Below are 17,435 nucleotides of genomic sequence, written 5' to 3' on the forward strand. Positions count from 1 at the left end.
ACCAGAAATAGAAAGGCATAGACATAACCTGAATTTTTCAATACAGCACCATCAAACAAAAGGGTAACAAAAGCTGTCATTCAAGGACTCTTCTGTTTGTTAAAGCACACTACATCTTTGAAAATACAGTACATTTTAGTGTCAGACTCTTAGTTTGAAAAGCTCCCTTCAAGTAATGTTATACTTGTCTTGTACAGCTAGATCAAGTCTTCATGCAATCACCGTAACAAGCAAGTTGCTATGACAAGCGAGATCCGTGCTTCCAGAAAACAGTGCGATAGAGGCTAAAGCAGTGTACAATTATAGGTCTCCATTTCATTTTTATGCAATTACCTTCAGTTCAGCTGTGGGTCCTTCTACATTATGTCTTTTATCAATTTAATGTTTGCACAAAGTGTTTAAAGAAATAAAGACTATGCTAGACCAGCATAAAAAAGTGGTTAGCTTTTTTTTTTTTTTTTTTTTTTTTTCCCTTTTTTTATAGTTTGTTTCTGCATGGAGCAGTAATAGGCTGAGAGATGAGAACAAATAAGCAGAGCCAAACAGGATTTAAAATATATATATTATGTATAGCTGGTATTATTTATGACTGCTTTTAAATGAGAACGTAAAAAAAAATTTCAATTGGAGATGGGCAGGAGGTGAAACTTCGTTACTGTCTTCTAAAAGCCTGTATCCACAGTTCCACACGTCCATAGATGCCCATTTTTAACAGGTAGAAATCACTCACTGAACTGGATTAGAAGAGAAAAATAGGTGCAGTGTGATAAAAAAGATCTCAAGCTATTTTGTGTTGGTTAGACTGTTAGAGGTAGTTAGGGGCAAATTCTCTTAATGTACCACTTTTAAAGAGTATCCAGGAGTAGCCAATTTATTCTTCATCCAGGGAAGCTGGGGCTTGCTTGGACTGTTATAGCAGGGAACTGGGATTGCTTACCCATGTTTGTATTAAAGACAAATAGTAGAAATTTAATGTGAGTATTGAGACGTTTATTAAGCCGGGTGATTCAGGCCACTGACTACAGCATCTGAATTCGTGAAAGCACAAAGTAAATCACCTGCTTCCCACTGATGCCAGCCACAGATCCCTCTTGTTAATAGCAAGGAGCAGCGGTGCTGTTTGAGACTGGTATTTACAGCAGGTCACCTGACCCCTATTTCTCTTCATTGGCTCAGGCACAAACCAGGGTCTTGCAGCCCTGGTAGAATTTCCTAGCACACTTTAGAAATTAGTTTTTATACAATGGCATATAAGGGCTTTAAGTCTGCTTTTCTTTTGGTGAGGGACTGTGGGAATGAGATGGCTGTGTTCTGCTGGACGGGGCTTGAAGCAATATGGGCAATGCTGCAGAGCCATGTAGAGCTCATGTACATCTTACAACCAGGGACAAGTGGGTGTGTGGCTCTGCTCACCGATTGTATTTGTTCCCAATCCAGCCTGGTTGCAGCCCCAGCTTTGTGTTCCTGGGGCAAGGAGTCCCAAGGGTTAACAGTGAATTCTGTGGAAAACTGGCAGTTTAGGATGTGCAACAACTTAATTTCACCGTGAGGCATCTTCGTATATCAGTGCAGAAGAAACATTGAAGGAATGCCTGGCTGATCTCCCTGCCGTTCCCTATCCTAAGCACTGCTGTCACTACCTGTCTATTTAATATAGCACGTGCTCATCACTTGAGGAGCTGAGTGCCATGTCCATTCAGTCCTGAGATGGAGCCAGCAGAGCCACATCAGACCTGATGGAGTATAACTTGTAAGTTTAAAGACCTGAACTGAGCTCAGTTGGTTTGAAAAGACTCACAGAAAAATGAAACCCAAACTCCAGAAAAAAGAGAGAGAGAAGGAAGTAAGAAAAAGACCTTTGGTCACCTGTCTAAAGGACACCATTTTTTTCTTTAAATAATTATTTGCAGCAATGTGAGGGGAGGCCAGATGTGCAGCTGCATGGTGTGATGTGACACGTGTATGGGGCTGCCAGCTTACCTGGGTGGTCCTCACTGCTCAGCATCACCTCACGGAGAACTGGGAGAGGCAGGGAGCTGGTGCAGCTGTCTTGGTGGAAAAACAACACAACATTACAGAGAAACACTGTAAAAAGATGTGGCTCAGCACAGAAATTTCTCCAACCACCAGTCATTTAAGGGAGTCAAGCATGCTTCCTTCATAGAGACACAGAATGACTTGGGTTAGAAGAGACCTTAAAGGTCTCATTCCTTGAGAAAGTTTTATCTGAGGGGTCAGGACAAAGGAATCAACACAGGCACAGTAGTTCTTACTTTGATTTGTTACAGAAAGTGTTGGGACTGGGATATTTGTAATGAACTAGAGGCCATCATCCATTCCCAAGTACCCTAGAGACCTTAGATGAGGCCAGTGAAGGAGGAGGAAGGAAGACACTCAAGGCCCAGCCTCCATAGCTTAGCCCTCCTGGTGAACAAGATGCCCAAGGTCCTCCTGTGAGTGCTGAGCTCCTCCAACTCTCTTGCACTTGCCCAACTATCCATTTCCCATGCAGTGCTTGGAGTATTCATTCTCCCTTCCTTCTTCACCCGGAGTCTGAGAGACGAAGTGGGATGGGGCTTGCCCTACAATAAGCCCGGGTAGATCCTGACTGGTAAACTGTAGGTGCACTCATGGGCTCCTGCTCATTGCATTTTGCTGAGCTCAGGCTTGAGGATACAAGGGATCTAGATACTTTATTTTTATAATAGGGCAACAGGAAATAGTACACAAGGCTATAAATATTTGTATGACATCATGAACTTGTGTAAGTTCTCTTCTGATTTATGATGATGGACTGGTAATTCACAGAAGCTCTGGGTTTACTTTTCTTTTTTTATTTTTATTTTTTGCCGTTGCAGTAACAAAGTTAATGGTGCAATCCCTGGAGGGGGCATTTTATCAATAGTGAATTTTTGACCTCATTGCATACATTTTAACTTTATGAATTAGTGACCCAGCTGACTGTAAAACCTTCTATAGGCTTATTATAAATCTATCAGAGGACTAGCAAAAAATTTTGGCCCAGATCCTAAACTCTGACAGGCATGTGTTGATGGACTGCATACCAAGCACTTCCACTAATATTTCTCACTAATTATACCATATATTAAAAAAATGAATGAAGCCAATGTTTATATGTAGCTTTAACTGCTTTTGATATAAGAAAGCAACACAATCCCTAATAAATTTTCACCTTCAACATTTCTATTCATTATAATTTTTACCATGATGAATGAAGTTAGAACGGGAAAGGGAGGGTGTTGGTCTTGAAATCTGTTCAGTGAATGACTGAATTCCCTTCCCCAGCTCGTACTGAGGAAGGAGGGAACAGATGGACACAGGAAGAAGAGGGAGGCGAGTGTGGAGGGAAGGAGATGGGTGAGGAACAGATGGAGTTGGGGGAAAACGAAGGGAAGAGTCAGGAAGGATGGTAGGAAAGTTTTCCACCTGACCTTGAGCTGAAATGAAGATCTGCATATACCTTGGGGCATCTAGAAGCTGCTTTGGGATGCATACTTATGTACCTCAAAGTCATGTGGTCCATCCCAAAGGATTCACTGCACTGCACCCTACATTTTCTTGAGGAGGCAGATACCGCAGCTGGGCATCTGTGCTGTGTTCAAGCCCTGCTGCTAATGGCAGAGAGGTGAAATGAGAGCAAACACCACGATACCCAAAATGGGATAGGAAATGGTAAGTCAGCCAGGCATCTCAGCCAACCCAGAAATTGGAACTTAGAATTTTGAAGAGGTATCCTGCACCCTGTTGGCATTAGAATCTGATGGCCAAAATGCTCAAAGAGATTTACAATTTTACTTGCTTAAAATAGGATATTTGAGATGGCCTGATTTTTAGAATACGCTCAGCATCTGCGCTTTGAGGTGTATTGAATTATATAGCCCAAATCACTAGTAAGTCCTGGAAATCTTGACTATATTTTTAATTCTATTAAATTGCCTGCATTGGTTCTGGCTCTGCTAGCTGAAAAATGGAAGAGGTGAAAGTTAAATATTGGCCATGTGTGCCATTCTCTTTGAAGAAAATGGGAGCCATGTGCACACACCTAGCAGCAAAGTTTGGCCCCAACTATGATTTCACAGCTGGGCCCTAACTTGAGGAGTGCTAAGGCACTAAATGACTCAACTGGGGTAATCTGATCAATGCTGTATTTTTACTCTGAATTTAAACTGCACACACAGCAAGAGCACAGTTAGTTTTCTTCTCTTTCAAAATCACTTTTCTCTGCAGAATTGATAACACATATATGATGTTTTGCTCTCGTCACACAAATAAGTGAAATGGCAGAGAACATATGTCAAATAAAACGCATAACGTTACATCCTTTTTACTTTCTGGAGGCTGTTTAAGAAAACGGCTTCATTAATTTTGACTGAATAAAAGGTTCCTTTAAGGGATTTCAATAGGTGACATGAAAAACGTTAATACGAACGATCAAGACAATGGAGGTTAAAACTGTTTTGAAAATATGTTTCTTTTATAGATCTCAGCTGCTGGAAGAGTTACAGAATAAATATACGGTAGTGCTGACATTCAGTGCTGTTTCATCTTAGGAAAAGAGTTTTTAATAAAGAAAATTCTTTTCAAGGAATGCTTTCTGCAGCCAGTCTTCAAAAAGAGGTTTTCCCCTCTCTTAGTTTAATAAAATTAAAGTAATTTATGTCATACTGATATGTCGATATGTTTTTCAATAAACTTTTTAACAGAGATTTTTTAAAAATTCTCTTCACTTTAAAAATTATAATTATATGTCTTCCTCCCACTTTGAAAATGGCACAAGGTGCTCATTTGCAGAGCTCTACTGTTCAAATCTTCACTGAGAATAGAAATGTCATGACTCAGTTAACAATGCTTTATTATTCACATTGATCTTTTTTTATAGTGTTCTTTATCTCAAAAACATTGTAAATCAGATATCTTCCTCCCACTCTTTTGTTCATTTGCAAATTTTTATTATTCTAGTTTAAAAAAGCAATGGAGTGTCAAGAGTCAGTGTATATTGTTTATGTTCTTTTTTGCTTAAAAATTACTTTTAACTATAAAAAGTAAGGATGTACAGCCAAGAAAAAAAAAAAAAAAAAAAAAAGCTGGATTTAAGGATGCTTAAAAAAAGAACTGAAAGGATCAGTGTGAATTTTATGTTGTTCACTTATACTTTACAGTCGCAATGGACTTTGAAAAAAAGGGGAGACGAAACACTTTATGAAAAGGTTTTTACACACTAATTCAAAAGGGCCTATTGCATCAGACATCATCATCTGCATTAGACACCAGACATAATTCATGCTCCCAAGGAGCACAATAGCAAAATTCACAACTGCTTTTGTGGCACGTTCCCAGGATGGTTTGCAGGTGCACACCAGAGCCATGCACTGCCACAGCTCAGCACCAGGTCCTTGGGCCCCTCAGATGATGCACCTTGGATAAATCACTGGGTTTTCACAGCAACTTCACAGCTTTGGGATTAAGTATGAAACTGCAGCAGAGAAGTAACCTCAGTTGGTCAACAGGTCACAGAAACCAGTGGGCTCGGGTGCAGGATATGGCTGTGCATCCTTCAGGATAGATGTGCCAGAGCCCCCAGGGTTTGTTTCCAGGCTAGATCTTCCACGTTCTGCTTCAGGCCCTGTTTCCTTTCCTACCAAGTTTTTCTTCACATCTCTATTCGTGTTCTAGTTGCTGTGACAGTGTGAAATTTATCCATGACAGTAAGACAAGCTAGTGCAGAAGGCAGCAGGACCTCATGGTGTTTCATGTACACCTTCGTGCTTTGAAGGAGCAGCAATTTCTGACACTGATTTTAAGCCCTAGATTGGACTTTTGGGTCATGTGACAGCTCCATCCCATAAAACAGCCCTGGAAAGTTGTAGTAAAGAGAAACAAAGTCTTTCCACATCCTCTTTTGTTTTCTTCCTGTTTTATAGATAACTCAGAACTCCTCAATTCTCCTTATTCGTCACTTTCAGCATGAAGCTGGTGATTCTGACACATTATCTTATCTGAATTGATCGTGTTATTTTTCAAATGAAAGAAAAAATAAATCTTATTATTGTTATATCCTTGTCTCAGCAGCACTGCTGCATTAATTCAGTCTTCCTTCCTTCCTCTCAGGGTTAACTGCTCTCCCTATTGGTGAGGTTAAGACTGTCTGCCAATATGATCAAGTTTCAAAAACCAAACCCAACCAGAACGGAGAGCCAAGAAGTGGGCAGGGGTTTCTTTAATATGTTGGCACAGTAACTAAAGGTAAATCTCACTGATGGACATGCCTGTGCAATTGCTTACTGTTTAGTTTGAGAAATTTATAGATGAACTACTACTGAATTTATTACAAAGGTGTTTCTTTTTCAGTATTTTTTCCTCTGTCATTAAATTTGGACAGGTTTCATATTTGGTAAGCTCTATCTGTTGAGAAGTTGAAATTTTAGAGCAGAAACAGTCAGAATTTGTGAGCTTGTCACACGCTGTCTTCCTTTTGCATCCCGTGGTCTTTGGCAGTTATGGTCACAAAGATATCATCGCGCAGCATTAATGCCAGAGGAGCTCTGAGGCTGTCAGCACTTGAATTTGGTGGGTGAAAACACCATAAAACCAGCATGATTTCTTAAAGTATATTGAAAAATGCAGCCTACCGCTCACTACTCCTGGATAGCGTAGGAGAGAGCAGTGAAACTCAAGATGTCCCTCCCTGTTTATACAAAAACATATGGAACAAAACAGTGTTCTTAGAAACAATGAATCTTATGGCAGAACAAAATTGCCTTCGTAACTGTGCTTCTAACGTTTCCAAACACCTGCTTGATCATTTGAGCACATGAAATATTAGGTTCAGCCCGGTCACCAGCAAATACTTAAATTCTTCTCACCACGGCACCTTCACTGTGGCCGTTTCTGCCTGGCTGTGTAGCATTGGCATGTGTAGTACAAGCACAAAGTCTTCATTGTACATTCAGGCTTTCAGTGGAGAGCTACAGATTTCTTGAAATCTCCCTAACACCCACTGTCTGTCCTGTATCGCATGGAACTGCACTCCCAAAGAGCTTTCCTGATGCCTGATGAGGGCCATGCACAGGGATCGGGGGCTGGTTGGGCACTGGGCACTGAGCTTGCCAAAACTCCAAGAGCAGCACCCTTGTGGGGCTGCACAGACACAAGAATAGATGAGAAGACCCATTGGAGGAGCTCATCCCTCTCCTCAACCCTTCCTCCAGTCAAAAGTTTCAGGAAGGCTCAGGCGGACCTCCCCTTAAAAGCAAGGAGGTCACAGCCTAGGTCCTGGGTGTGAATGAAATGGAAGAGGTGTCACTGCTTTAACATTCGGTTTAGGCAAAACTTAACCCCATTAATCCTTAAGAAGATGGTCTCTGGTTTGTTCTTTTTTCAGTCAATTCTGTATTCAAAGCAAGTACATTTTTTCTGTCACTATACCGCTATTGTTAACAACTATAAATGTATTAAAAACACAGGGGCATTTTAGTATGTGTATTGTGCATAAGAAATATTGTTACATGACAAGCTCCAATTGGCAAGTGAAAAGAGGTTTTATTGAAGGAAATCGCAGTAGCAAACAGTGAACTATGCAGAATAATGGTAATTGTTCCTTTAACATTGGCAGCGCACGTTCACTTAATATGACTGCTCCTCTGTCTCTGCCTCATCCAGACCCAGAGGACCTGTTAGACAAGCAGGCAGCCACCTCTCTCTGGGATCAAGCTGTCAATGCAAACTTGCTTTCTTTCTGTTTCTCAGAGCTAAGCTATACCCCCAGAGCTCCTGAAGCTTTTCCTGAGTGAAAGCTTTAAAAAAGCTCCATTCTAAATTACATCACACGAGCTGTTCTCTTCAGACTGACAGAACAAAAGCACGAGGGGGGGGAGAACGCCAAAAGTACCATCTGAGTGACTTCTGAGTTGCACAGAATGATTTACCTCCTCATGCTTTATCAGAGCAGACTAACATTGGCTTGACCTTGCCCACCAAACCCCAGAAGTGTCCTTTAACTACCAGAGAAACTTTGCATCCTGTGTGTGTGTGCAATACAAATAGTGGTAGGCTGTTGGCTTGCATCAGCAGGGTCTTGGACATTGCGTTGAGAATTACCTTGATGGGGGCAAGATGCTTATGGAACATTTTTGGATGACGTGGACTTTAATACAGCCAGTTCACTGTTACTGGTAGGGCCCAGCCTAGCGTGTTCATCTTCTAATTAGTAACATTCTAATTAACAGTCGGAGAAAAGACTGTTGAGGGCTGCTTCCAAAATCTGAAAAGCTTGGGTTAGCTCAGACTGGGACTATACAACCAAAGGTCATCAGCAGAAGAAAGCAGACAGACATTCAAAATCTGCTGTAGCTGTGTAGGGAGGGGTTAAATTGACTGATCTTCCCTTGCTCTGAAGGTTTTGAGGTGGTTGTGAAGGGTTACACCCCCTCAATCAGGAAAATGCTGTCAGCTGGGAAGGAAGGGAGGAGGCCATGGCTGTTACTGCTTCCTCAGCAGATAAATACAGGTAGGATGAAGGTATGGTGAGGTTGTGGTTATTCTTCAGGTAAGGTGCAGCTTTTAGGAACTTACTGTCTCTTTGTGTTTTGTCTGAGATTTAGTAAATTAAAACAGGCAGATGTGGCTTATAGGTTGGCTCTTTGAGTTTTCACTCAGTTTTCAGAAGAAAATTCCTTGTGTTCTTGAGCATGTAGGCTAAGTTAACTGCACAGCAGTTCTTTCTTTGTTCTGTTATATTGGACTAAACCTTGAAATATTTCTCCAATTCATAGTAAAACAAAAATATTCTTTCTGTAGAAGATAAACTGAAACATGATGTGTCAATAATTAAGGAAGAAACACTTTGCTCATATTCCCCATGGAGTTAGAATATCTCATTCCCTCTTTATTCATGAAAGGGACCATTTTAGTAGTTACATGGTACCTTGAGGAGAAGGAGCTGAGGATGTGGGGATCTTACCTGAGTCTCCATGGGGCTGGAGGATGGGCTTGTCCAGTTCTGGAAAACAAGAATGGGAAAGGAAGGCTTCACTGAGCAGGAAAACTCCTCAGCTGGTGAGGTGGTGTTGTTACCCCATGTAAACATGGGTGTTTTGCAAAACTGCATTGTTGTTGGAGGGAAGTTAGAAGTCAGGCTGCTGGACTTGGAGGCTTTGTCTCCTGATTGACTTCACAAGAAAGGAAACAAAGTTTTCTTGATAGAAACTGGGAGATAACTCTGCTCTAAAGGGCCCAGCATCCTCTGGCCTTTCAGACTGAGATGCAATGTTTCCCCAGGGGATGCAGTTGGATTCCATACAGTCAGCGCAACACAGCCAGAGGAGCTGCAACTCCCTGAGGACCTCAGCTTGTTGGTGCATCCATGAATCTGAGTGAGTAAAACTTACGGTCTTGGCTACGTCTTTTTGTTGGCTGATGTCTGAGTTGTTTTCAGCTGATGAGGGAAATGGCTGTGCCTTGCTTTGTAAGGGACCAAGCTAATGCTTGTTAAAGCTGATTGGAAGTGCTTAGCTTCAGGACATGCTGTATCAGGTGTTGTATCTGCTTCCTACACCAAATCATGAAAATCTTAATTAGGCAAAAGTCGTCATTAAAATAATTGCAACCGAGGAAAATACTGGTAATGAACCTGAGTATAGGCCTCATCACTGTGTGCGTCGTCACAATCCTTTTCCTATCAATGGTAAATATATAGATGTTGGACTTTCAGTTCTTGAAGCAAGAAGAGTAAGTCATTATTTAAACATCTCTTATTCATGCCCTTATATTTTCTGAGCTGAGGTTTTGTGATATGCTAGGGGGGTTCAAATTTAGATCACCTATCTTTATTTTTCTGTTTGAATAAGACAAAGTTTGCCAGATTTTCAGCTGTATTAGGGCTTTACACTGTCTTTCATCACTGTAGTATCTGAGTATCATAAAATCAATGATGATGACAAAGCAGAAATGTAATAGTGTCTGGAGCAATACGCATTTCTCCTCTGCTTGGAGGGAAGGTCTGTATACTTGGGTGGCATTGCTGCACTACAGCATGTGGGATTTTGTGCTGTGCAGGTGTCACTCATAAAAAATTTCAGATCTTTATTTATTTGGTAGATCTGGAGCTATATGTGTGAACTAAGAAAAAGCCTAGCCTAACTTGTAAATCTCAGGTAGAGTTTGTAGTAGTGGCAACAGAAGCTTGCTTATAAAACAAGAAGAACTTGAGCTGGAAATGATTTTAGACAACAGACAGGGAGCCACAGCCCTGTTCCCAAGCTCCTAATCTGGCTTCTCTGCAGGCAGCAATGAAGGTCCTGATGGCATGGGGATGTGTGCTGTGGGTCACCTACACTACCCCACAGGCAAGACCTGGAGTCCCTGGGATGCTTGGTTGCTGAAGAAGTTAATTTACTCATGCCACCACACAAATCATGCTACTACCTTTTGCTTCACCCTGCATTGATTGGCATTTTGTGTTGCTTTGCTTTGTATGCTGGTACTGCCTGCCTTGGGGATGTATGTGGTTAGTTGCTTTTGCTTAGTCCATGGTCCAGAAATCTTACTTAGAAGTCTGTAAGTGATGTTACTACTTTTTATTATAAGAATTCTGTGCAAACTAAGCTTTGTATGCTCTGAAATTCCTAAAGCAATTGGGAATTCATGCCTTTTCCATGTATTCATTTCATGACTCTTCTAGGAATTGTGATGTGTTTACATGTTTCTGTAACAAATGGCAAGGGGTAAGGTGGCATCCCTGCCAAGCTCTACGTGCTTTCAAGTAGCTTACCTTCATCTCCTCCAGAATATATGGCAGCTCTACTGTGATGTGTATCTTGCATGGAACAGGACCATGGAAATTAAGGCAAGAAATTTAAGATCCCATAGATAGACAGACAAAATCACAAGAGTAAAGTGACAGTTTGCAAATGTGCTGTATCTTTGCTTTCCTGAGAGCACCAGGAAGACTGGAAAACTTCAGCAATATCAGCTGCCCACTGGAGATGGTGACTGCTTAAATCCTCACAGAGTGCTTGAACAAAGCACTGAATTCCTGCATGCCTCAAATCCACTCCTATAAAGTGGGAACATGTACACTTCTTAATCACATACGATTGTTTTGGCACTGAAGTAATGGTTGTGAGCTAATATATGCCCTGTAAATGTGGTTGTCGATGTCTTGTGGTTGCCTTGTTCAGCTTCAGAAGGAGTCTTAAACTTTTACGCAGTTAACTTCTATGGCCATTACAGTTTATGGTCACCATTTAACTACTGCAGGAGGGTCAAATTTTGCAGACTCTACTTTCTTTCCAGACTGCAGGATTCCTCCTCCTCCAAGTCTGTTTTCTACACTTGCCAGTACTCTGCCTTCTGTTGAAAGGCATTCCTCATACCAAATAAAGCTAAAGATGCTCATTATAACAACCAAGTTGTTTCCTTTTCAACCGGAGTAAATGCTTATGCCATGAGGATCCTATGTGCAATTCTGGTTTAGGGCACAGTAAGACAACCGTTTGTTAGAAGGCCAGTGCAGTGCATGTAATTTTGCTTTTAATTAAACATTTACTGGATAGCTGCTATGAGCATAGATAATCTAATTTTTGCCTGGTTGGTGGTGATGGAAATTCAAGGAAGGAGGAATAAAAGGTTATTGCCATGTGTGCTGGATTGTGGTTTGTCAGCAGCAGTTGTCTTGTAGTTAAGTGGCTATCAAAACCTTTCTTGGGGTGGCAATAAATAATAAAAATCAGAAAATATATCAACTTTCAAAGAGTAAAAATAGTTGCAGCAATTACTGTGACAAAGGTTTGCAGTCTGTTTCTGATTATCCTTTTGGCTGGAGAGTTGGGGTTTCTAATTGTGAGGTTAAGGAATCCTTTTTATCTATCTCTTGCCTCCTAATCCTATGCTAGACAGTATTGTTTTTTCTGTCTTTTGTCTTCTGGGGAAGGAGACAATCTCTGGCTCATGCAAACATCTTGTTAAAGTCTGCTGAGGATTAGGGGGTGTGACAGTTTTCTTGCTGAGCCTTTTTATTGGGGATTTTTATGCTTGCTTTTCTGGGAGGTCTTTGAAATATCTTTTATGTAGCAATCATTCCATTCTTTCTTTGTTGTCTCAAATGTTGAGGCTGTATTCTTCTCTGTTCCTGTTTATATGCCATACTAGCTGGTCACAACAGTTTGGCTTGAAACTGTCATCATGCTGTGCGCTTCTGAGTCGTGCAGTACTGCTAACCAGTCTGTGACAATTGCAAATGTGAGCGTTATTTTCGGCCATCTGAAGCTTTAGCATGGTTGTTTGCTATGAAATACTGTTAAAAAAAAAAATGTTCCAGATGAAAAATAATCATTTCAGAGTTGAGCATTTTGAGTGTCTGCAGCTAGGCGCAGGCATTAAAACCGCTCCTGCTATAATAGGGTTGGTCTCCTTTTGGGTGGCGTTCATAGCAGCAGCTGCTGTCTGCCCTAAACTCCTGCAATAATCAAAAGGAGAGATGAATGTCCTGCTGGCACCGCAGCCTCTCTTGATAGGAGAGTTTAAGCCAGGAATGAGTTGCTCCTTGGAAGAAATGTTTAGTCCATGCTCCTTGCCCTTCTACCCTGCGGTGGTTGGCTATAAATAATAACGGTAAAAATAATAACTTAGGCTAGAAACTAAACTTACAGGTGACTGAAGTCAGATAATGAAAAGATTAATCCCATTTGAAGAAATAAAGGAATTTCTTCAGCTCTTTATAAAAAGATTGGAAAACTTGGTTAATTTCACGTTCAGAAAGCTGTAGGCTTTGTCAGCTTTAAGACTGTAGCTAAAGCAAAAGATTGCTTCCTCAGTGGTTTTTCTTATGGAAACAGCATTTCTACAACTTGAGTAACTGTCTTAACACATGTGGACTCTTGAATCTTTTCAGTGAAACATTAAGCTCTTGTTATTGCTGATCTTAACACGGTGCTTAGCTTATTTCGGACACTGTAAACTTACATGCTGGCTGGGGACTCAATGCTAAGCAGGGAACCAGGGCTGTGTTATGTTTTGCTGATAGTGAAGGTACCAGAAGCAGGTCGTACCAAAACAGCTGCATCACCTTCCTATCAGAGAAGGCCACAGGAAGTGTTTGGGAAGGCACTACCAAAGCTATCACTGATCAGCGTGTGCTAAGGGCTGTTGTGATTTATTTTTTTAACTGTGTAAGGCTGCTTCCTTCTTTCACTCCATTATTTTCCTATAAAGCTGCTATTTCTCCCAGTCAAAAACGTTCCCTGTATAACAGTTTCCACCTGCATTTGCTTACAGCTTTCCCAGCCCAATTTCTGGTGTCTGAAGTCATATATAACATTGTTCCATTTCACACTTAACCACAAAAGCCACTCTTCCAGATATGACCTCAGTTTATTTTACATCACATGTCTTTTTCTTAAAGTATTTTATACATAGCATAATATGTAATGATACGGCACTGATGTTTATCAAAATTGTTTCACACTGTAGTTATTTCTATTCCTGTCTTTTGGATCAAGTGTGGTACAGCTGCAGATTAATGCCACCTTCTAAAATGGGTTTAATGTGTTTATTTTCTTACCACATTCACTCCATCCACTAACTTGTTATATGGATTATATTTAATGGGAATCTTGTGGGACTATCAAAGGGCATTTATTTTCTATTGAAATAACAATTAAGATAACAGACAAACTAATACAGTAATCAAATAAACCTGACGAATAACAAAAACTTTTTTTTAAAGCTGCAGAGGCATGCTAACAAATCTATTTGATCAATATATGGGATGTGAAAAAAGAGGAGACAAGATTGACTGATGAATAAAATGGAACTGACACAAATAGGCTGACAGCCAGTCGCAAGTCTCTTTAGGGCAAATGCAATTAACTTAGAATAATAGACTCAAATTTGATGGTTAGAAATGCATTTTTATTAACAATCACAGCCTGAATCATTATGCACTCTTATGAATAAAATTGTACTTATACGGAATGTCTGTGTATACATGTATGCATGTACATACAAAAAAGCTTGTTGAAGGAGGGCTTTATTTTTGTGACAGAAAATAACTGTATGAGATTTAAAATAAAAAGCATACATAAGTATAAGTCTGAATATTCAAACTAGTGATATAAAAGTCCCATGTAGTATGCTAGTATTAATGATGAAGGCAATAAGCATCAGTCCCAGGACTGCTTGTTCTTTTGGGATGTGAAATTGCAATCAGGGATTTACAGATTTCATTCTGAGGCAGAGAAGTCATTACTAGAAACATAAGCTCATTCTCTTTACTTTAATAGCTATTTTAAATCATTCATTTAGAAAATACATTAACTATTTATTGTATAGGCTGTACATTTCTATTGGCCTTCCATTTTCATGCCTTTTAATAATCCTTTTTAGCAAATTATTTTATTAAAAGAAGATTAGAATTAGCAAAAGGATCCTACCAATTTTTGAAAATGCTACTCTTGAAGAAGGATATTTCCTATTATTAACAGGTACAAGGTATTAAAACTTTAAAGAGACAGAAGATATTCAATTGCTAATGTGTCCTTTTTCTTTTGACCTTCATAGCAGAGGCTGATTGCTATTTGTACGTTACTTTCAAAACTACTAATCTCATTTAATTTCTGAATAAATATAATCTTTTTTCTCTCCCCAAACATCCTTGGATTTAGATATGAAAAGAGCTGCCTATAGGATACGCTATGCTGCAGAAGTCTTGCTTCTTGGAAAAGATAAAAATACACCACTTAATGCAGAGAAACTCTAGATAGTATAAGCAAAGGGTGACATGAATATGAAAACGTGAGGCCTACAATTGTAGAACGGTTTGTGTTGGAAGGGACCCCAAGGATCATCAAGTTCCAACTCTACAATGTGTGGTGCTTGAATATCTTGAAGCTGTAATGGTAGTTGGTAAAATTTATGCACTAGAAGAGTCTTAAATCAGGTGTTCTCCAGCATCTGTGGATCTGCTGGACCACTGAATGGCCAAGGATGGGATAGCAGGGGAAATAGTGTTTCCCTGTGAATATGCTGATATGTAATGTTATGCTTCTAAGACAATTTCTGGAGTTGCTGAGCTGTATCCAAGAATTAACTGCTCTCAGCCTTCTCCACTTGGAAGGGGGTTTTGTTCCTCCCCATTTCCCAAAAGTGAGAAGAGCACAGATGTATAGAAGACAGCCTGTCTGGCTCCTGGTGGGGGGAGAGGCCCACAGAAAGCATAGAGAAGCAGGGATGGGATGAGGCTGTGGAACAGATTTCTTGTAAACACTTGGTATCTGGGGAGTTCGTGCGCTATCACATTTTCTGCCTCTAGTTAGCCATAAAGTCATTGCCACGAGGAAAAACTTTTCAGGGACTCCAGTGATGATGGGAGATTTTCCAGCCATTTTTTTTCTCCCATAATCTAATTTAGATATCAACAGCAGCGCACCACAACTTCTCCTGAGGTGACTCTGAGTAGCTGCTATTGCCTATTCTCAGAGACAACGTGGGAGGATCACACGTGGTGCTAGTACCACCAAACCTGTTTTGTGTCTGAAAGAAGGGAATGAGACTGTCAGGTCTGGCATATAGTTGTTTCTTCTTTGACTCAAATTGTCATAAAACACTCAGGGGTTTGAACTGCTGAAGGATTATCACAGATCTGAGTTTGAGGAGGAAGTTGGAGTATTCAAGTTCACATTGCTGATTCTGTTTCCCCTTAATATCTGTATAGCTGTGTCACTGGAGACTGCTGGAAGCAAAGTTACTTCTTGAGTGTGATGTTGAGCAAAGGATATATACTGTTTTATAACAACAGTTACTTAATATTTTAAATGAGCAAAAGGTCTTTAAATGATTTATATGAAAGTTTTAGTAGGTAAACAGACCAGAGAAGAAAGATCAGATGATCCACTGATTTAACTGGGGGCAGCTTCTTTGCAGTCAGTGTACATCTGGCATAGGGGACTGGAGCTGTGGCTCAGCTCTTTCATCTTGCTGGTTTTAGGAGTGAAATATGGTTGAACTCCACACAACGTTTCTGAAGTATGGTGATATAAGAGAAGGGCGACTCAGACATTGCATGATGATAGACTAATTCTCCACTGATGTAATCATGCAACCAGAACAAGAATGACTCACTCTGTCCATAAATATCTTAGGGCCTGCTTCAGATTGCATTTAAATTCGTTCACACCAACCTCATCTCATTTGCTTGAACAGGCCTATTCCTGGGTTGGACTGATGCATGCAAGAGGAAATCCAGGCCCTTCAAAATCAAATTGTAATTAATTTCTCTCTTAATAGCTGCCCCACATAAAAATAAATAAAAAGGAAATCTGGTATTTCCTAAAATATATTAAAAAGCAAAGGAGGATGATTTTATGTGCATTAGTTTTTTTTCTTAACCCTGCAGCAGTAGAACTGTTGATAATGTATCATACTTACAATATGTTTCTATTGGCATTCAGGTTCAAGTTTTTTTTATGTCTTTTCAGAAGTTGTTTCATTAAAAGAGGATTAGAACTAACAAAATGTGACTACCAGGTTTTGCAAATACTACTTCCAAGAAGGATATATCTCCTCCAACACCTTCCATTTTCATTCCACTCCTCCATTTTAAACCTGTTTGGGTTCAGATCTGATCTCACCCTTTCATGATCCCAAAATATTAAAAGATTCCATTCTCCATCAGTTTATACTTTTCCAGTTTGTCTGCTGCAAATCTGGTTTGGCTGGGATGTTCTCAATGGAACAAAAATACTTTCTGTTCACCTCATCCTCAAGCAGGTGCCAGGCAATCTGCCGTAGCTGTTCTGCTACCTGAGCAATGTGCATATATAGCAACCCCAGGCCAGCCTTCACTGTCATGGCATGGGAGACCAGGAATAGATGACATGAACATATTTCCTCCCATGAAGTTAGGTGAAATCTTCAGATTAGCAGGTTTCAGTAATAAAAATATAGCTTTGGAATGAGGAACCTGGAGTGTAATACAAAAATAGTCTCTATATACATTTCTATATATTCTATATACATTTGGGTAGATAGGGATAGAATGTTGTATCTGTACATTCCTCCTTTCCTCAGTGATGAGGGCTCTGCCAACAACCTGTTCTCCACATCAGGTGTACATTTCTTCCTCTGTCAGCACCCAGCACTGTGGCTAGGAAGCTACAGAGAAGTAAATTGCCTACAAAACCATATTTGTAATGTATTTAGTGGCCACAGCACTGGTTTACTGTGAAATTCAGGATTATTCTTAAGTCTGGGTTATGTTGGACAATGTGTTGTAGTAGTGCCAAAGGCAAAGGGGAAGAAGCTGTATTTTAAAGGCAAGGAATGATGCCAAAAAGAATCGCAGATGATGGACCAAGAAAGGACCTCCTGGCTCAGTTAGTCCCAGTCCACATGGCATGAAAATCTCTGTAGGATAACCC

General features: G+C 40.2%; 1 protein-coding gene across 1 annotated transcript in view; it reads right to left on the minus strand.

The window, feature by feature from the left end:
- MDFIC2 (MyoD family inhibitor domain containing 2) overlaps positions 1-17,435 on the minus strand; it is a 39,414-nt gene that overhangs the window by 6,766 nt on the left and 15,213 nt on the right. The window contains exons 3-4 of the mRNA XM_031609504.2: positions 8,981-9,019; positions 1,981-2,049 (exon numbers count right to left, since the gene is read on the minus strand). Coding sequence (XP_031465364.1) covers positions 1,981-2,049; positions 8,981-9,019 — 108 coding nt within the window. The remainder of the gene's footprint in view (positions 1-1,980; positions 2,050-8,980; positions 9,020-17,435) is intronic.

This window comes from Phasianus colchicus, chromosome 11 (assembly GCF_987193195.1).
Source record: "Phasianus colchicus chromosome 11, bPhaCol1.hap1.1, whole genome shotgun sequence".
Taxonomy (NCBI): Eukaryota; Metazoa; Chordata; class Aves; order Galliformes; family Phasianidae; genus Phasianus; species Phasianus colchicus.